Source organism: Peromyscus eremicus, chromosome 6 (assembly GCF_949786415.1).
Source record: "Peromyscus eremicus chromosome 6, PerEre_H2_v1, whole genome shotgun sequence".
NCBI lineage: Eukaryota > Metazoa > Chordata > Mammalia > Rodentia > Cricetidae > Peromyscus > Peromyscus eremicus.
In genome coordinates, this window is record NC_081421.1 from 88872525 (window position 1) to 88893839 (window position 21315).

Consider the following 21315-nt stretch of genomic DNA (forward strand, 5'->3'; position numbering starts at 1 on the left):
TGCCGTTGTTAGGACCCGAGTAACTGGGAAACCACAAATGTAGCTGGGAGATGAAGGCAGGAGGCAGGTGGCCTTGGTTAAATCTCAGACAGTCAAGAGTGGTGTGGAAGTGATGGAGTCTGGGCTTGAAGACATGAATTTGGAAGGAGTAAGTACGCATAGCCGTATGCATGGGTAAGATTTCCTAGAAAGTAAAAGCGATAGATAAAAATCTCCAAGCTTGAGACCTGCAGGATGGTATGAAGGTACTTGCTGCCAAGCCCTGTCAACTGAGTTCAATCCTTAGGGCCCGTATGGTGGAAGGAGAGATCCTGCAGGCTGTCCTCTGACCTTCACAGGCATACTGTGGCACATGTAGATCCCTGTCACTCCCTCACAAGTAAATAAGAATGTATTTTTTTTTGAATATCAAGATTGATAGAGGCTTGGCCAATGTTAACTACTCATCAGGGCTTAACTAAGAAACAAAAGATGTAGAGTGCACAGCAGTTTCTGCTTCCTTTCTGTCTCTGCCCCTTTCTGATTTAGCTCTTAGTCTGCCTGGCCAGCGTTGTCTTGGTGAATTATGATGTGCACTGATATCGGGCATTGTTACCCTCTGAAGAAAGGACGCTGGAGAAGGGAATGCTGTATGAGTCACATGAATGGTTTTAGAATAATATGATAAGAATACGAGGCTGGAGCCTTGCTAACCCCGTCAAAGTATTTGCTAATAAATGTTTGTGAAGCTTTGCAAGTCTCAGGTGAAAGCCGCATTACTAGGAGGTGTCAGTTTAATGACATGTTATGACAAGTGTGAAAATTAAACAAAAACAAATGTTTCCCTCCCAGTCCGCATTCCTTGGTTTCATGCAGGACAGTAAGGAAATGTCTTGGTGGGAGTTACTTAGAAGCCTCTGGTAGGAGGAGCTTATTGATGGAGAATTTCTTCTGAAGTTTCCACTGAGTACAAAGCTCAGGTTTTTATTATTGTATCTTGATTTCTCACTCATTTCTCTTATTTATGGATATTACCATGAAGAGATAAATGGCTGAGATTTGCTTTTTCTCTGAAAGCTTCCCAAAATATCAGGATATTTGTTGTGGAAGCTAAAGGACAGTGACTGAGAATAAAGCACTAGAAATTCTCGGGGTCCCTCCACTTGCTTAGGACTCAGCAGTCTCCAAGAACTCAGGCCCCCTATGTAGGAGGGATGGCTGAGAGCAGGGTGAGAAGACACTCAGTCCTTGCTCCACCTCTGGCCACCTGGAGGTCAAAGACAGCTTGAGTGCTGTGCCACACATTAACACAAACCCCACTCTCATATACAAAGAAGAGTGTCCCTTGTTATGCAGCCTAAGTCTTGTATGATCAGCTTCCTTACCTCAGTCATGGTGGCATACATTACATATTAACTAAGCCTGCTTCCACTTGGTGAAAGACCTTCTCTTCCCTTGAAAACCTTTAAGACTAGCCATGTTACTTTGTCTGGCGGGACTGAAACCTCTTACTTTAGACATCTGTCAAATTGCTTGCTCTGTTGTTAAGATATCATTCACCTGAAAGACAGCTTGACTCAGCATCTCTTTCTCCTGACCTCCACTCTGTCTCCCTAAAAGCCTACCAAGAGAAGGCCGACAATAGAAAGGAGGCAGTCACAAGGGGACCCACAGAGACAACTAATCTAGGCTCAAAGGAACTCACAGATACTGGACCGACAGCTAAGAAACTCCCATGGGACTGACTTAGGCCCTCTACATATGTGCGGCAGTTGTGTAGCTTGGTATACCTGTGGGACTCCCAGCCATGGGAGCGGGGCCTGTCCCTGATGCTTTGTCAGGCTTTTGGAAACCTAATCCTCATGCTGAGTTGCCTTACCAAGCCTTAATACGAATGAAGGGGCTTACTCCTAACTTCAACTTGATACGCCATGCTTTGTTGACACCCATGGGAGCCTGCCCCCTTTCTGAACAGAAACAGAGGAGGAGTGGATTCAGGGTGGAGGGGCAGAAAGGAGGTAGGGAGAGGGAATGGGAGTAGAGGGGAAAAGGGAAACTGCAGTTGGGATGTAAAATAAAAGAATAAATTTAATTAATTAAAAAAAAGAATGGGAGGTAGTCTGTTAATTGTTACATTTGATAACACATCAGGAGTTTGATAACCATTAAGGTGTATTACAACCAGAAGGCAAGCACTGTTTTTGAATATCCCCGGTAGGGTGGTTCTCAGGACTCCCAGGGATGTTCGCCAAGTCTGGAGATGCTTTTTGGTTGTCATGGTTGGGTACTAGAGTACTGCTGGAATCTAGTAAGCAGAGACGGTGTTGATAAATATCCCATAATGCACAGAAACAGTTCTCTCCTAAGACAATGCCTGGTGGAGTGTAGTCCTCCTGCTACATGTCTTATGAAAGTTGCATTTCTCATCTTGCTTGATGTTTTAAAATTTTCATCATTGCCTCTTCCTTCTCTAATTTTTTTCTCTTTCCAATATACATATGTGTGGATCTGTCTCCCCACTTCCCAATTAATGGCCATCTGTATTTCCCCCTTTCTAATATACATATGAGTGCATCTGTCTGCACCACTCCCCAATTCAATGGCTGTATAAGAACATATTTATTTCTGCTTTAAAGATTAACTATGTAGTACTTACCTCAGGGACTCAGGCCAAACCTCTTCCAAATATGTATTTTGGAAAGAGAAAGAAATTAGTTATTATAAATGAGGTATTGAGGGACTAGAGAGATGGCTCGGTGGTTAAGAGCACGTGTTGCTCTTGCAGAAAACTTGGGTTAGCTTCCCTAACCCACATGGTGGTTCACAACCATCTGTAATTCTAGTTCTAGAGAATCTGATGACCTTTTCTGACCTCTGTTGAGTACTAGGCATGTACTTGGCACACATGCAAGCTAAACACTCATATACATAAAATAATGTAAATAAATCTAAAACAATAACTGATATACTGAGAAGCTATATACATGTGCATATGCATACATTTACAAGCACATACATGTATATATAGCTATATATTCCTATATCTGTACATGTGTATGTACATAACTGATATATATGCACAGTACACATAAGAGTTAATTATTATTATTTTAAAAAAAAAATGATATAGGGATGCTGCTGGGGCTAAGTTTAACCTTCCCCTGACTACATTTCAGTGGATGGCTTAGAATTTCCTTAAGTGCTATCCTCTGGTCTTTAGAGGGTATAACCTTTCAGAATGGGAACTGAGCTTTTTGAATTGCTGATTTGATTTAGAGAGAGGCAGGCAGCCTAGGAAAAACCCTCTCCTTTCAGGTGCCTCTGGACTGTGAGGGGGGCCTGATGGATGAGTCAGTATCTCTCTTAACTTCTGAGAGATGGTGGGCAGGCATCATGCGACAATTTAGATAAGTGGAGTCCACGAGAGAGCATTCTCAATGCTATCCATTATTGGGATCTTTCTTCTCCTTGCCCATTTGCTCAGGGGAGAAAGAGGGCTATTTCCAAGAGCTCCCTATGTGAAAACAGGTGGCTTTCATTTTGTGCTCTGTGGTGGTAATAACCTCCCTTAATGATTGGGAGATAATGTCCTCAATCTAATTCCAACAAGAAAACTTTTTCTCTTAGAGATAAAGACCGCTGCACCTAAATTCTGTATATGTCAAGAAGAGGTAATTTCAGAAGGCAATTTTTCTGCAGCTAAGGGTCCATTTATCTCGTTTAGTTTTTGGTGGCATTAACAAGGACTAACAGTCTGATGAAGTTCATCATTAGGGACCAAACAGACTAGAATTCATGGGGAAAAATAACCACCAATCCAATTCATAGGTTTACAGCCGAAACCTTTCAGTACTGGACTTGTTAGTGATTAGAAAACTGTTCAACAAGTGCTCCATATTGACACTGCACTAACTGTGGCATAATTTGTTCTCACTGCCACCTATGAGTGGCTTCCTAGTTCCATTGGACATATGAGCAAGCAGGTCACCTAAACATATAATCAAGCAGGTCACCTAAAAAGGCAACAGATCCTGAGCTTCATAGGCAGCCTGAGGTCGGAGGGAATTTAAAAGCAGATCTCCACTTAGTCTTTCTCAGTTAGCTACTGTGGAGAGAAGTCTTAAAATTGAAAATTTATTTCTGTGAACTTAGATATAGCATTCATGTTGACTGGCAGTATGAAAGGGTTGTGTTATCGTTCATGATAACGAAGTGAAGGTAGCTCCAGATGCCCACACTGGCTTACTCCCTGGGATTGTCATAGATGGCCCACCCTGTCTCAGCAGTCAGAGGAAGAGAAAAGGGTAACTTGTACTTATTATGGAACTCCTCCACCCCAAGCTTTGTCCTTAAGAAGCTATAACACTTCTCCAGCACCAGCTTTGCCCTAGTATTTGTGATGGAGTCTTTTAATACATTTTTGGCAGATAGAAAATCCTACTCTAAGTTTTCTTTTTTATTTTTTTTTTGAGACAGAGTCTTGCTATACATCTCTGCCTGGCCTGAACTTGCACGTAGACCAAGCTGGACTTCAACTTTCTACAATCCTCCTGTTTCATTTTCCAGTACTGGGATTATAGATTCATACCACTATATCTGATTTGACTCAATTTTGAGAACCTTATTCCCTCTGCTCCCAAATCCATTCCTCTTTTCTTTTTTAGTAATATATTTCATTGAGTTTCATCTGCCTCAATGGATATCTGGAGGTAGACTAGATGTCCCATTCTCTTGTGTATTTAGATGGTGTAGGACACTACCAGATATCCATAGCTTTCAGATCATATCCTTAAAATAGAGCAACTTGCCCTTCATCCATCTCTCCTGCTTAACTTGGAATGCCATGGTGAGCTGTTTTGAGCATATGCAAAGGAACAAATGAAAAGGAACAGGCTCTCCCTGACCTCTGAAAACACTGGTATCATCTCTTCTTGAACACTTACCAGTTAAGATTTTTCTCTGTGAGATAAATGAGACTTTTAATCTGATACTAAAAAGCATTTAGGTAGATTCCTTTAAATCAACAGAACTAATGTACTAACCATTGTATCACTTTACAGGGGAGAAGTCAATATGTGAAAGATTTTGAGTTTCTTTCATTGAGCTGAAGAATTCTTCAGTAGTATTTTGCATTTTGGGTAATGAACTAGCAGAAAAAGAAAAAACAAGTCTTTCCTCCTAGTGATGAAAAGACTTACCATAATGATTATATGATATATGATTAATGATATATGAAATCTGACACGGTTTATATTGACAGCTCATATACTTTCACTTAGCTATTTTTTAATTAGAAAAAAACCCAACAGTTCAATATTAAATGGCTAAAACTTCTGATGAAAAACAACAATCTTTTAATTTATTTTTTTAAATCATAGCTTATGAGTGAATCCCTCTAGAAACTCAGTGGATGTTATTGATTATACAAAATTGATAACCCTAGTCAGATGATCTTCACTGGGAACATTAATTACTACTAGTGGGGCAACAGTTAAAGATATTGTGATGCCAGCCAAACTAAATTTTCCCAATAAAATTGAGAACATGATCTGGTACACTGGCTCATGCTGGTAATCCTAGCACCCAGGAGGAGAGGCAGGAATATTATTATGAATTTAAGGCTAGCCTGGGCTATAATGTGAGACCCCATCCCCAAAAGAAGCAAACAAAAATAAAATTGAAGGTATGTAATCCAACCGAGGAGATTTAAAATTTATTTTATTTAAGAAATTTAAGCACTAATAACACCTTTACTAAGAATGTGATTACATGTCAAATTTATTTGTTTTGCTCACCTGACATGAAGGCATATCAAAAAGATGATGCACATTGCATAGGCATGAAGTTACAGCCACGAACTGCTGTTCATTGTAAAAAGGCATGTGTATAATAAAGAAGACCCATCCACCAGGGTAACAGTCACATGCTAGGGGTACCCAAGTCAGAGAGAAAGGGCACTCATAATAGCAGACATGCAGTTTGCCCTGAGCTAGATCTATTGACACTAATCCTGAACGTTTAAGAACAGGGCAAAGAACACAATGCAGCTTTCAGATCACTACAAGTTGAGAGGCAACACAATGGTGTGGGAACAAATATCAGTCTGAGGACTGGAAACAGCAGGTGTTTAAGAGAGCTAAATAATTTAAAATCATATGCGGACAGCCTGCTCTCCTACTATATTGAACTCTGTAATGAGTCCTAACTATTGGACAGGCTGATCAGACCACCATGGTTTGCTACAGCCGCACAGACAAGTGACATTGGAACAGAGTGAGTTCATGGAGAAGCCTACTTGGTCAGTCAGAGTAAGGTTTTGTATATTAAGAGTGTCAGTTATCATAGAAGATAAGAAACAAAACCGGTTTTTAGAGAATCATCCACACCAGGTGCAAGTTATTAGAAAAGTCATTTTCAAATGGATGCCAATAAACACACACTGGAGGCTGGTGTGGCAAAAGGGAATTGGTTAGGTTGGGGCTCCTCAAATGATCCGGTAGGACAGAAGTGTACTGTGTAGATTTTAATTAGGGCATGTGGAGAATCCAGTAGTACTTGCCAAACACTTAACAAGAACAAAAATAATTGTAATAATAATTAGATTTGATCTCTGCCTAGGTGTCTTGAGTTTCTCAAGCGACTTCCAAGTACTGTTGCAGCCAGCACACTGTAAGCTAACTCCAGATGGCCCAGCCTTGATTCAGCTACTGGCTCCTCTAATTGTTAAAAACTTAGGGAAGGGTTAGGCATGCTGGCCTTTCATCTCAGCACTAGGGAAAGAGAGGTGGGTGGCTCTCTGAGATTTCAAGGCCAGCATGGTTTACATAGTGAGTTCCAGCAACACCTGCTTAGTAAGGTCTTGTCTCAGGATCTTTTCTGAGGGGAGATGGAGGGGGAGTGGATATGGGAGAAAGAGTAGATGGCGGTGGGGAGAGACCAGGGGAGGGGAAGCTTTGGTCAGGATGTAATATATGAGAGAATAATAATAATAATAATAAAAATCTGAGGAGAAAGGATGCTGACAGACAGATCACCTGCGACTCAGTTTCCTTTCCTCCACTTTATCTGATTTTCCTCTCTGTTTTGTCTCTTCCACAAGTTAAATTTTGCTAATGTTTGTGCCAATACCAAGGGAGGATTTTTAGCACTCCATTTTCTCAAAGGCATTTATTTCTTTTTAAATTATCATTCATTCATTCATTCATTCATTTCTGAGACAAAGTCTTATGTAGCCCTGGCTGGCTTTAAACTCCTTACGGTAGATCAAGTCAGCCTGGAAAATCTCATCCTCCTGCCTCCATCTCCAAAGAGTGGTGTTACAGGAGGATATTACCCTGCCCAGAACTTTGCTCAAATTCTAAGGGCCGTGCTTCATTCTGCAAACCCTAAAAACATTTTTATTGGCAATATAAGTCTGTGTTTTCATATTATACGTCAAAATTATGTATTTTGTATAAGTAATAGCAATTTAACTACTTTTAAACATTTCAAATCAAATCTAGTAAACAAAGCATTTAAAACTATGACGTGGAAAGGGATAGTCAGGGATCTACACGGCCATTGACTGCCTTCATTCAGAAATGGCCGCTGGCTTTGAGCCATGTAACCCTTAACATCTGTCTCTAATGGTGTCACAGAGTAGCTGCTTTATTATCTGTGCACTTCAGTTTTGCTTTGTTTCTTAGAGTTATTGTTCTTACTTGACTTCAAGGAGAGGGTTTTATTATTTGAAGACCAACAAGTATAAATTCCGATCCTAATATAACATCTGACAACCAACTTGGGGGGCCAGTTCACTGCGGGTGGTCCAAACTGACTCAGCAATGGTTGTCTGATGGCAGACAAAGGATGCTGTTGCAAGGGGTAGGCATGATCCATCTTCCAGTTGGTAAGTACTCCCCGGAAATAGAAAAGCCTGGTACCATGGCTGCACAGATCCTTCCTCTGATGCAATGTCTCTGCTTTTGAAGATATTTTTTTTTTTCTGTAACCAAGACTTAAGGATGAATCCTAGAAATCATTTCACTTCTTGCTTTTTCCCCTGTATTTTCTTACATCATCAGAGCCCAAGATCTACACATCCTTGCAAAGACTCATAAATTTGTGTTTTAAGACAAGGAATGCCATTTGGAAAGAGAAAATAAATGTAAAAATAGTTTGAAAAGTTAAGGGGTCTAAATCTATGTGTTTTCTGGGGGAGTCTATGACTCTGGAGTCACCTTCAGAAGAGTGGAGAGAAAATTCAAGGAAATGACTGAAGAACACGTGGGTCCAAAATCAGCCTTCTCAAGGCCTGGCTGTTACTACATTCATAATGTTCCGTTCTTTCCTGTTTTATGTGTAAAACTCGGTTGGAACTGCCTTTGGAGGATGGCTTAGAACAGTACTTGGGATGCTGGCATCACTGGGCTGAAGGCATCATGAAAGGACATTCGGAGGTTGTTCTAATCTATCTCTAACTACCACGGTGGTGGGTACGTGTCCTGGGTCAGTTATCATTCAAACTCTGTTTCTGATGACATGAGACTGTTAGGGATGAGCAAGAGAGAAGGCACGGGGATGGGCTGAGAAAGCAGAAGAGCGTGAAGAGAGGGAAAGGGAAAAGTGAGGGTGAGATGTTAAAAACATGCCATCAACAACTCAAAACCCTGGGTACTGCTACCATATAATCTTCTCTCGACCCAAAGATAATTGTGTGTTTATTATTTTTGTTTTTGAAAGAAGCTTGAGGAGGTTTTTTTCCCCCAGTTCAGTACTATACAAATTATTTACTATTCTATTTCTAAGTCTATCATTCACTCATCTGTGGACCCATCTATCCCCTACTTTTCTTCCTATAACCTATATATTCAGAGCTATTCTTAGTACACGGAGGACTGTGTGTGTGGTGTGTATGTGTGTGAGTGTGTGTGTGTGTGTGTGTGTGTGTGTGTGTGTGTGTGTGTGTATTTGGTGGAATGGGAAGCCTTTGTTTCCTTCTTTGTTGGAAGTTGGGTTTTTACTTAGCTTATTTGGCTAAGTTAAAACCGAGGCTCCCGACTTAAAAATAATCGGTCTATCTGGGAAATTAAAAACAACAGCAGATGAACTATTACAAATCTGGTAAACCAATTAGTCAAAGATGGAGAGTGAAAAACATGCTTGGAATGATCCTGACTCATGTAGTTGCCTCAGAATAACTTCTTAAGTGTTTCTAGGCAACAGGACTTTAATAAGAGACAAGTGGTGGGTTTCTCACCCCCCCTTTTCCCTTTCTCCTCTCTCTCATGTTGTCACAGAGAACAGCTTGACTATGTCCCTGGTATACAGTGTTAGATATACTTAGTTGGGTCAAAATAGGAAGGCAGAAACACTTAGAAGGTGCTCTTTTCATCCAAATCTCTCACTTATTTGGTGAGGCCCTAGTTTCATGAAGGTACAAGTGCCTTGCACTAGGTAAGTAAGATCATTAAGCAGCAAAGAAGGACTGAACTTTATATTTTGGGTTTCCTTTTGTAATTGAATCTTGCCTACTATGCTCTGAGCTGACCAAGTGGATTCCTGTTCTATGATATTGGGCTGAATGTATTGTCTCATATTCCATCCCCCTTTGTGGAGGGGTGTTTTTAGTGCTGTGGGACGTGGCTTCAGCTGTTGTCCCTACCCACTTCTTGGCCTTTCTTATACTTCAGAGTCACACAGAAACCCAATACTTCACACGTACCTTTGCCCAACTTTACTATATGGGTAAAGCAGCTTCTTACTATCTGGGCACCAATGAAAGCTTTATTAACAGAAGGCAAAAGGTCAGAAGGGTCCTTGGGAATGTGAAAAAAAAGCTTAGAGAACATTTAATCATAAGTAGCTTAGCTTATCCTTCTCAAAGGGAATGTAGTGTGTTTGCATCATTCTCCTTGGCAGTTAACCTTTTACATTTTATGCTTATGACATTTCTGTCAGGCACTCTGCATGTGCCAATTAAAGTCAGAGGTCTTTGGACACAGTTCAAAAAGTAGAAAGTGTCTGGAGAGGAGCTTGATTGAAGGCAATTTCGATCATGGAGAGCCACAGGACAGGTGCAGGAAAGGACCCAGGATGGTAATAACAATTTGCTAGGAACACAGCTCCTTTGCAGACTTCTTGAGTGTGTGTGTGTGTGTGTGTGTGTGTGTGTGTGTGTGTGTGTGTAGAATCCTGGATGTCCTCTTAAGTGTGTGTGTGGGTGCAGAAGAGCAGTGAAGTGTCAGAGAAGGACACCTATACCACCACCTAGGTTGTGTGCAGGGCGGTCTGGACCAAGAGTTCAGAGTAGCTGTACCAGCAATCATAAAGTAAATGGTTCAGAGGTCACAAGACAAGCAGGGATCCTTTAAGAGGCAAACCAAAGCTCTGAGTGAAGTCGTTTAGAAGATGTCTAATGTGGCTTTCTCCTGGGAACGTTGCCTCCTCAGGTATTAACCAGGGAACCAGGCAAAATACTTAGTAATATGTTCCTGGGCTATAGTTGTGATTCAGGGACAGAAACCATGGAAACCTGCTTAGTTTGTGCAATGTTGTTTTTCTCTGGAAGGAAAAAACCACAAGGACGAGTAAAAGACACGGCTTTACTTAAGGGTTATGTGTGAGTTTGGGAATCCTTGAGCTGCCCCCCCCCCATTCAGCTGTCTTAAATGCTCAGGTGAATGTCTAAATACTGAGACATTTAAGGGTGAAACTGCTGCTTGTATTGGAAATAAAAAAGTGCTGTCAGAGTGTTCAGGACTTAACTTTGGTAGAATATTTCCACAGGATTGGAGGCACAGTCTGTTTGATAATTAGGAACTGGATTTCAGATTAAAACTCGAGCTGCTAACTTTTTAGCAGTGCAATGAGGGGCGAGTTAACCCTTATTAATGTTAACTTTTCTATCTGTTAACTACCACACAGGTGGGTGTAAGATTTAATGACGTGTATGTATGGAGGAATTTTCTCCATCAGACTGATCTGTGGGGAATTTTCTTTACTGTTAATTGATGGAAAGGATACTTTGGCTGTGTAACAAAGGCGGCTGAGCAAGCTAGGGGAAGCAGGCCAGTAAGCATCTACCATTAGATTTCTGCCTTGGTTTCCCCAAATGACTGTAACTTTAAGCCAAATAGCCATTTTCTTCCTCAAGTTGGTTTTGGTCATGGAATTAGCTAGAACACTTGCACAGCCGTGGCTTTAGCCAGCTCCCTAGCCCTTTGATTTCTACTTTCAATGAACAATGGTATTATATATCTCTCAATATATTTATATTAATCACCTACTGTGTGTCAGGGAAATCACTGTATTCCCCAGAGTCCTGTGATGTGGCTCCAGTTGTCCCAACTGGCAAGCAAGGAAACTGAGGCTGAGAGCGGTACAAGCAGACTAGCCGAGCTCACAGGCTGTGGGTAGTGGAAGAGATTAAGAAGCCGAAGGCAAACTGTCACAAAACCATGAACATAGAAGGAATGAACACTTCCCAGGCGGGGTCTGCCCTTGTTGCGAACTCTGAGGTAATGGCATCATTTCTATTTTGATGTTCCTGTTTAACTCTTATCCTTTTGCTGAGGGGCCTGGCAGAGCGACAAATGTCACTCCTGGGCAGGCACCTAAGTGATAAATCACAGGCAGCACTTGGATTCTTTCTCTGCTCAGGGAAGGAGGCACAGCTTTGCTTCATTTCACTGTATCAGTTGGCTATGGAGAACTAGCAGGAGCCTACTGATTTCATTGGTAATAAAAGATTCTTAAGCGCTGTGGTAATTATTTAGGCAGAAGATTGAATTGAAAAACATGCACCTGATTATTTAGCAGCTTTAGAAATATCTAAGAAAAAAAAAACTGTCCAGCGGCTAGGTTAAGCTGCTTGGCAATGTGATTTAACAGTGCAGAGCACTTGCTGGGCTGCTGAAATACAGACAAGGCACACATATTATTCACATTCATGTTTTGTTTCAGAACATTCTGTTCTTGCACATATTTAAAAAAAACAAGATAAACACGCCTCCAAAGGCCAACAAAGATGTAGATTCTTTCCGAACTTCTTGCAAATACATCTCTTTAGGATAGTTCCTTGAAAAGAGCTGTTTGTTGATTTTTCAAGATACTTGCCCACATCAACTGTATCATTGCTTCCAAAACATTTCTACTTCAAGTTTTCTTTTCCTTTTCTAGCTGCAGAGCTCTGACTTTAGAGCTTGGCCTGCTCTCTGCGGGCCCCGTGGCTGGGCACAAAGTCCCATACCTTCTTTGAGCCCATTTCCTCATCTATGGCATGGAGTTATTAGTGTTTTCTTTTTAGGATTACTGTGACTGTTAAAAGAGTTCATGTTTGGGCAAATACTTCATAAATTTTAGGATGCCCTTTTCAAAGAATGATTATTATTGTTATTTCTATCAGTGGACTAAATTCATCTGGTGCTCAAAAAGGAGCCCTGATGGCTTAACAGCATCCTGAAAGGCCAAAATTAAGTTACAGCGAGATGCTGGAAACAGGGCATATGAGTGACAATTTGATAAAGAGAATAGAGGGAGGTGGGTGGGTTTTCTGGTAAGAACAAAGGGACAAATACCACTAAAGTCTTCCTATGAGAGAAAATACCTTTCTGTGTCAGACCTTTTGAGTCTCTAGAGGTTGCTGTGTGACATTTTGTAGTCACTGAGAGAGTTGGATGAGGGAATACCTGTCTGTCTGCCTCTTTTCAGATCTCTCTGCAAAAGGTGATGGATGTCTTTCTCTAAAGGTTATTAAGACCGAATGGGGACAGCATATCCTCTATACCTCATTAAACATCTCCTCCCTCTTTAAAATTCTTGCTGAGACAGGAGCTCTGTCTAGACAGCCACTATCACTATGGCTAGAAGCTATGTGCTTCTTGGAGCATTCAGGCAAGGCTGAAAGGCAATCAGAGAATCCTAGTAAATACTCCGGGATTACAAAGAATTGCTACGTAGACCTGCCCCTGCACCCTGATTGTACATAGCCACTTCAATTATCATCAGGTTCAGGGAGAGTTGTAGGTGTTCAATATGTGGGAAGGCCGGAAAAGGAGGTTCTGAGGTGGTGTCAGCATGGTGGGGAGGTTTACGGGGATTAGCCTGGGAGTCATTAGAGATAAGGATTCTGTGTAGGGAAATGGAGAAAGACATCACCAGCTTAAGCTGGATGGACTCTTAGCTAAAGGAGGCTTCCTAAGGGATGGAGTAGTCAACTGTAGAGGCAGTTGGTTCTTGCTGTTTCTTTCTTTATTTTTTCTTTCTTTCTTTCTTTCTTTCTTTCTTTCTTTCTTTCTTTCTTTCTTTCTTTCTTTCTTTCTTTCTTTCTTTCTTTCTTTCTTTCTTTCTTTCTTTCTAGATTTATTTATTATGTATACAGTGTTCTGCTTGCATGTATCCCTTCAGGCCAGAAGAGGGAGCCAGACCTCATTACTGATGGTTGTGAGCCACCATTTGGTTGCTGGGAATTGAACTCAGGACCTCTGGAAGAACAGCCAGTGCTCTTAACCTCTGAGCCATCTCTCCAGCCCTGTTTCTTGTTTTTTTAAGACAATGTTTATTATCTATTGTTAAGACCTAGTGTTAGAGGGGAATAGAATTAAAAAAAAAATCTCAATTACATTACCGTTTAAGAGTTGTTCATTTAAAGCCACCTAAGCAAGGTAGCGCAGCCAAGAGTCTAATCTACTAAATATAAAATGCATGTAAATGAGCAAGTGCAGTGGAAGTCATCAGAAAAAAAAAAGGCTTTTCTCCCGAGTTGTTTATTTTAGGACTAATGAGATCTGTTTGTCTTCTCTGGTGAGCATGGGGAGAATGTGGTCACAGCAGGTCTGCTGAGGACTCTCATACCACACCTCCTGCTCAGCCCTTCCCCACTCTTCTCATTTTAGTGAGGTCCTGGAAGTTCTTTATATTTTAAAGAGGAGTAGACTTCAAATTATCGTCATGATTAAACCACAAGACATTCCATCTTTTGGGGGTTGGGGAGAGGGCTTAGTGGATAAAGTGCTTGTTGCACAAGCATGAGGACTTGAGTTCAAGTCCCCAGCATCTATTTAAAAGCAGAGCATGATGGTACACACTTGTCATCCCAGCAGCTTAGTGGTCAGTAGCCTAGCTGATGCTGCGAGACATCCTGACTTATAAGTTCTGTGAAACATCCTGTCTCAAAAAATAAGGATGGACCAATGACCTTCTGATTGGATTTAAGACCTGTTCCACAGGGGGAAATTCATGCTTGGTACTGTAAATGTGGCCAAGAACCCATGGTTGGGGAGCTCACAGATCCCAGGGTTGAACAAATTGCTATATCCTGCTAAAATTGACAGTATCAAATTGCCTTCAAAATGTATGTCTCTCTACCCATTGATGAGGGCAGATCTCAAACTATATCAGAGAAATTTCTTTGTACAGCACATAGTGGTTAATGAGGATACTCAGAACTGGTTATAGTGCAGAGAATAAGTGTCTATGGAGTGCTAAGCCACAAATAGCACATCTATACTACATCATCCCAAGGCTCAGGGACCATGAAGGAAGAAAATGTGCTGAATAGGCTTATGTCAACTTGACACAAGCTAAAATCATCTGAGAGAAGGAAACCACAATTAAGAAAATACCTCCATAAGATTAGGCTATAGGTAAACCTGTGCATCATTTTCTTAATTAGTGATTGATGTGGAAGTGTTCAGCCCCTGTGGGTGGTGCTATCCCTGGACTAGTGGTTCTGGGTTCTGTAAGAAAGTAGGCTGAGCAAGCCATGGGGAGCAAGCCAGTAAGCAGCACCTATCCACGGTCTCTGCATCAGCTCCCGCCTCTAAGATCCTGCCCTGTTTTGAGTTTTTATCCTGACTTCCTTTGATGATGAATAACGTTGTGGAAGTGTAAGCCAATTAAACCCTTTCTCTCCAGGTTGTTTTGGTCATGATGTTTCATCACAGCAATAGAAACACTGACCAAGAAAGAGGGGTTGGAAAGATTGCAAGAGCCAGAGGTTGGGGAGGGTTGGAGTTAAACAGCATCTCTGGACATGACAAGATCATGTGTTCATGAGCACATGACAGCCTTTGGGGAGCTGAGGAAGCCCAGACTAAATATGTAAAGAGCAGATGAAGGACACATCCATGTCAAGAACCAATGCCTCAGACCCATGGAAAATTGGTAAAGCCTTGTCCATACAGCTAAGGCTTAGAATGGCAAAGCTTTCCTGTCGCACAAGTTGGAGTGTTTGCAAATGATAGATCAGTGTGTTCAAAAACTAGCAACTGTAGCTTCCTGCTGCTGGATGTTTACAGGCAGAGACTGCTCACCTCCAGACACCTCCAATCAAGACCAGCTAACTGCTCCCTCTATGCAGCACATAATAGACACGCTGAGGTTCCAGGCTGTTCTGGCAGTTGATGCAGCTCCTTCAGAACACACACAACCCTCCTGATCCCAGCCTTTCTGTATGTGCGTCTGTTCTTTAATCATTTCCACACTGTTCCCAGTCAGGTTCCAAGGGCCAAGACACGTTGAACACAGCAGTTGAGGCACAAGACTACACAAGGTCAAGCTGGTCAACATTCTAGCATGGAATGGGAAAGCAACTATAAGCTCAGAGCCCTAAATGAGGAGCTGCGGGCAATTTGTGGTTTTTGTGAGGAGATTCAGTATTCTGTAAAGGTGTAGCTGCTGGCCACCTTTCCACACTTCAGTGGAGGTCCCCACACCCAGGTTAGCACATGTTGGAGCCCATGGCTTATTTAAAACAACAACAACAACAACAACAACAACAAAGAGGACATGAAGTTCTGGGGGTAGGGAGGAAGGGATTTATCTGGGAGGACTTGGGGGTGAGTATGATCAAAATACATTATATAAAACTCTCAAAAATTAATAAAATATTTAAAAATAATGGAAGAAGCAACTGAGAAAAGCATGCCAACATCAACCTTTGACTTCTATCACACATAGGATAGCTATGTGTGAGCATACCTGTGCACACACATATATACATGCACACACACACACACACACACACACACACACAAAAGGAAAACTTGCCATCTGTCTTCTGTGTATAGGTTGGAAAATAACTTCTCCCCTCCCCTACATCTTTCTCCCATGATACCCGTGTTTGTGGAATCACTAGTAATCCCATCTAATACTTAAACTTTCCAGTTTTTTTCATGACCACCAGCTCCCTTTTAGGGAGGGAGATTGGAGAAGTACCCCAGAAAGGGCATACCTGAGGATGCTTTGCTCTAGAACCTGGGTCTGGTGCTGGTCTTGCTGATTTTGCTTCTTCATCTCTTCCTGTTCTTTTCCACTGCTGATTCCATCCAGGAGCCATTTCTCCCGCAAGGCTTTTTTCTGATGTCAGGAAATATAAACGCATGTTCTTATATTTGCCAACAATTCTCCAAATCTCTTATTACTTGTGAGTCTTATGAATGGCAACAGTGGACATATTAAAGAGGGATTATTTTTTTCCCACTGACTTAGCTCAATAAATCTGGCATCTTTCCATCTTTGTAAACTCCTTGGCCCCTTTCTTCTTTAAAAAGAAACCAAATCAATATTACAATAACTACAGATAACCAGTATGATCATGTAAAAATCCGTTAGAGTAAGGAGGTCTGAAGACAGATGCCGCAGAACGCGGGCTACAGACCACTAGTTGAAGTAAGAGTCCTACATCATCACGTGTTGTTGACCCTTTCAGAATTTGCAGTCATTTCATCTGGCTAACACACACCACAAGAGCAGTTTGTGTTACTGTTCTGGGGCCAGAGGGTCTTCCCAGTGAATCAAAACCTTCATAATCATAGCTGATTAGCTGTTTACAAAACTGGTCCCTCTTCAGACCCAGTGATCAATAATAATATAGGCCCATGTTTGAGTCCTGGGGGTTAAGACACTAAGAAAACTGATCAGCATTGTAAGAATTTACCTAGATTTAAATTTTTTTTATTGATAGAATTTGAGGATAGTTAATGTGTAGTAAAGAAGACATTTATTTCCTTATATATGTCAACAGTTTCAAAAATCTCTTGTTGCCTTCAAATGTCATGAATTGTAATAGTGGGCATGGTAAAGGGCACATTTTCTCCTGTTATCCTGCCTCCATGAATTTGGTGTTGTTTTCCTTCTGCGAAACCTGTAGGCTCTTTTCTGAAGCTAGTTTTTAGACATTTAAATCGTGTGTGTGTGTGTGTGTGTGTGTGTGTGTGTGTGTGTGTGTGTGGTGTATGAGTGTATACAAGCTTGTGTGTGTATATACTTGTGCATGTGACTATACATATGCACATTTGTTGGTACATGTGGAGGTCAGAGGTCACTGCTGGTGTCTTCTTCTCTCACTCTCCAACTTGGTATTTTTCAAATTGCATTTTACTTATTTTGTGTACACAGGTGGTACACATGCCTTGTGTGCTGATGCACGCGGAGGTTAGAGGACAACCAGCAGGAGCTGGTTTTCTCCCCCAACTATATGGGTCCCAGGATTGAATGTAGGTCACCAGCCTTGGCAGTAAGCAGCTTTCCTCAGTAAGTCATCTTGCTGGCTCTCTACCTTAGTTTTGAGACAGGATTTGGCTCACTGATTTGGCCAGACTGGTTGACAGCAAGCCCCTGTCTCCACCTCCTCAGAGCTAGGATTAGAAGTGTACACTGGTGTGCTTGGATTCATATATGTGTGCTGGGGATCTCAACTTAGGTCTCTGTGCTTCTCTGGCAAGCACTCAACCAAGGGAGTCATCTTCTTTGCCCTTTAAATCTTATTTACTTGCAAATCCATTCTTACACATCAGTAAGTTCTAGTCTTTATGAATCGCCCCTATGGCCAGTGCCATTTGCTTGCCTGTTGATCTAAGAAACACTCAGATGGTGCAGTCCGGTGATACTAAGCTAGATGAGCCAGACAGTAATCTGTGATAGCACGAGGTTAACTAGTTCATGACAATGAAGTTCAGAATCAAAAGCAGTATGGGCTGCTGGTGTTGCTCACTGGGGACTGCTTGCCTAGTGTGTATGAGGCCCTGGGTTTAATTGCCATCACCACAAAGGCAGATAATAGAACCAAAGGCTCAAGTAACTAAATGAAGATAAAGTGATGTAGTGACATACAAGCCATATTTGTCATTTTATAGAAAGGTCTCCTGAAGTGTTACTACATTGCACTCAGCAATTATAGCAGACTTGGAATACATTTTTTTTTTCTTATGGTGAGTTGAATGGACTTATAGAAAAGAAAAAAATTCTATATCGTCTTTAATTTGTTTTTCCTGATGAATGCTGTTACAGGCAAAGAGGTCTGCAGTATACATATTTCAGAATCATTTGACTGTAATGTAATGAATGCCCATGGAAATTTGCATGCATATTGTGGGTCCAAGCATCAGGAGACAATGATCACAGTGAGTATTCCAACCATTCTGGTGTGTGTGTGTGTGTGTGTGTGTGTGTGTGTGTGTGTGTATGTGTGTGTGTGTGTGTGTGTGTGTATGTGTGTGTGTGTGTGTGTGTGTATGTGTGTGTGTGTGTGTGTGTGTGTGTGTGTGTGTGTGTGTGGTACAGGAGGAGAAGGCTGCAAATGTCTATGTGTACCATGGTGGTGTAATAAACTAGCTTGCAATCAGGGAAGCAGCAAAGAGTCATGGGAACCGGGACAGCTGAATGGAAAAGAAAATAGGTAATAGAACTTTCAAGATTAGGCAAAATAGCATGAAATCGATTTTAAAAATACTTTTACACATTTTTGAGACTGGTTTTGGAATTGGGCCTGGTTTCTGTTGGAATAGCCAGTAATTTCTGCAAACTTGGAAGAATGTTGAAATATCCACTCTTTGCCCTGTATTTCCTCTGGAGTCATTGCACCTAATATAGTGTTCATCACAGGACAAATGCCACTAGGAGTCATGTGTCAGTTATTTTAAAAGGCACAGGGCAAGCTTTGTTATATTTTTAGGGTCTTGTATAGCACCTCGAAAGTAATAGGTGCTATGTTCACTGAAAGGTCCTATGTGTACCTCGGTCAATTCTACTTACCATCTAAGGCTCTCTACTTTAAACCCACATCTTTATAAAAATTTTCTTTGACCTCCTCATATTGCACAGTTAATGTCTATTGTCTAAATAGGAACACCACCGTTTAACTTGTCTTCTTAAATTTAATCTTTAATTTCTCAAATTAGGACATGTTATTTCCCCCTTCCCCTCATCTCCTCCCTTTTGGGTCCTTGAAGGAAAGTAGAGAACACCTTGGAACAGAAAAAAATGAAAACCTCTTGCTTCAGGTAGAGGCAGGCCCTGGGTAGAGGGCACAGCTGGCAAGGGGGCATGGATGGGTTTTCAGTGGCTCATTTGCAGGGTGTGCTACACAGTCTGCACAACGGTGGACAGCCATCCAAAGCTCGGTACACACGTTGACTGGGTTAGAAGATGCTCCTTGGTTTCAGAGAACACACGAATAGGGGAGATTATACATTCTTGTTGGGACTGTTTTTGACACAGACGGCCACCAAGGCCACCTCGGAAATGAATCTTTGAGGGAGTCAGCCTTTTCCTGTGTGAAACTTACTTCCTCAAAAGAGCTGAGGGAATATTCAGACCCCTTTGGTTATTGTGAGCTCGGCAGTTACATGGCCTTCCATGCTGCACAAGTCGCAGTCCTTGAGTGCCAGAGATGTGTCGTTTTACTCTGGAGTAGCAAACTCTTCTTAGCAGGACTCGAATTGTGTATGTGTGTTTGAGAGGGAAGGGGAGGGGAGCCAGTAATTCTGAATCTATCTCGAACATTTGAGAATTGACTGACTTCATTTGAATTGCTAAGCTTGTTTTAATCTCATCGTTTTTCTGGGTGTGCACGTTGTATCTCTTGAGGGTGTCTACTATTCAACATAAATTCAGCCTGATATTTTGTAAGAATAGCAGGTTAACTATGACTTTCAGTCATCCATCCAACAGTGGAAATACCACCTTTGATAGGTACACAGTAGTCAACAGAATCCTGAGGACAGAGGCTAACCAGAGTCCTGAATGATGTGCCTTTTCAGAGGTCAATATTTTTTTCCATTAGAGAAGTGGATGTAGCTGAATCTGGCAAGTTTAAGTTGGGAGAGTTTTGACTGTGTGGCATTGTTCATTGAGAGAACTCGTTCGATCTATTGATAGCAGCCCTGCCAGATAAGAACAGTTTCCTGCTTGGGCCTATTCACAAGGAGCTCCTGTTTGTCCTTTACTTGGATCCTCTGACCAAACTACGTAATACAATGTAGAAACCCTATGTGCTTTAATTACAGAATGACCACACCCTGTGGAAGATGTAAAGTCTGAGTTTTCAAATGGAGACTTATTTATAGTTATGATCTCATGTTCTGTCAAAACAAAATAAAATAGAAACCCAACCATATGCAAACAACATTGGACTCATTGCAGGGAGCTTTGGAACACAGGCATCCTTGACCAGGCCAGACAGTGTCTGCTCTGTAGCCCCTGGGGAAGGGCTGGCCTTTCATTGATTTCAAAAGGAACTTCCTAGCTGGATCCACTCCCCAGGGATGTTAAGCAAGGCTGTACCAGGGCCAAATTCTCAAGGCTGACTTCTCAAGGTTGCTGAGGAAGATTTGGAAACTCTGCATCCAATCATAGATGCAATAAAACTGTGTTCCCAACTTTCCTTTGGTTTGCCAAAAGGTATTAATCTCAGATGCAATTATCAGTGGCTTACTGGCCTCTTCTCAGGTGATTAGAATGGTGGGTGAGGTAACCTGGGAAGCCTTTCTCTCCTAAAGCATCTTTATGATGGTGGGCTTGGAAATGCTGTCGGGCTGTTTGAACACAAGACCGTGGAAAGGAAACGGAAGTCAGATGTTACCTTTAGATGTTGGTGTTTCGATTTTTCCTCCTCTATTTTCAGACGCTTCTGTGAGATTTCTTCCTGGATTTTTCTTTTATCCTGAAATTAAAGAAAAGTTCAAGCAGAATTAATTTTAAAAGTTTACATAGGGGTGAGATCTGGAGGCTGTCATTGTCTGAAGGGATAGGCAGCGATACACTGTTGGCCTTGGGAACAGGCCACCCTAGAAACTTGTGTGTTACAACAAAGGAGACAAAAGTTGTTGTTGTTGTTGTTGTTGTTGTTGTTGTTGTTGGTGGTGGTGGTGGTGTGTGTGTGTGTGTGTGTGTGTGTGGCAGTGACAAAAAATGTGTTTTAGTGGGGAGGAAAAGTTTCACTATCTTCTTTCTCTTCTCCCTGTTTCTCCCTTCACCATAAGGCTGGTGATATAGACTTAGGAGTGAAGTAATGGAAAAAAGGTGAGTTTTAAGGAGGGAGTTTTGAAACAGGCAGAAGGAGACTGCTCCTGGCAC

The 21315-nt window shown here is 41.6% G+C and overlaps 1 protein-coding gene across 2 annotated transcripts in view; it reads right to left on the reverse strand.

The window, feature by feature from the left end:
* Palmd (palmdelphin) overlaps positions 1-21315 on the reverse strand; it is a 48979-nt gene that overhangs the window by 13327 nt on the left and 14337 nt on the right. For both annotated transcript variants that reach the window (XM_059266159.1, XM_059266160.1), the window contains exons 2-3: positions 20822-20902; positions 16193-16317 (exon numbers count right to left, since the gene is read on the reverse strand). In XM_059266159.1, coding sequence (XP_059122142.1) covers positions 16193-16317; positions 20822-20902 — 206 coding nt within the window. The remainder of the gene's footprint in view (positions 1-16192; positions 16318-20821; positions 20903-21315) is intronic.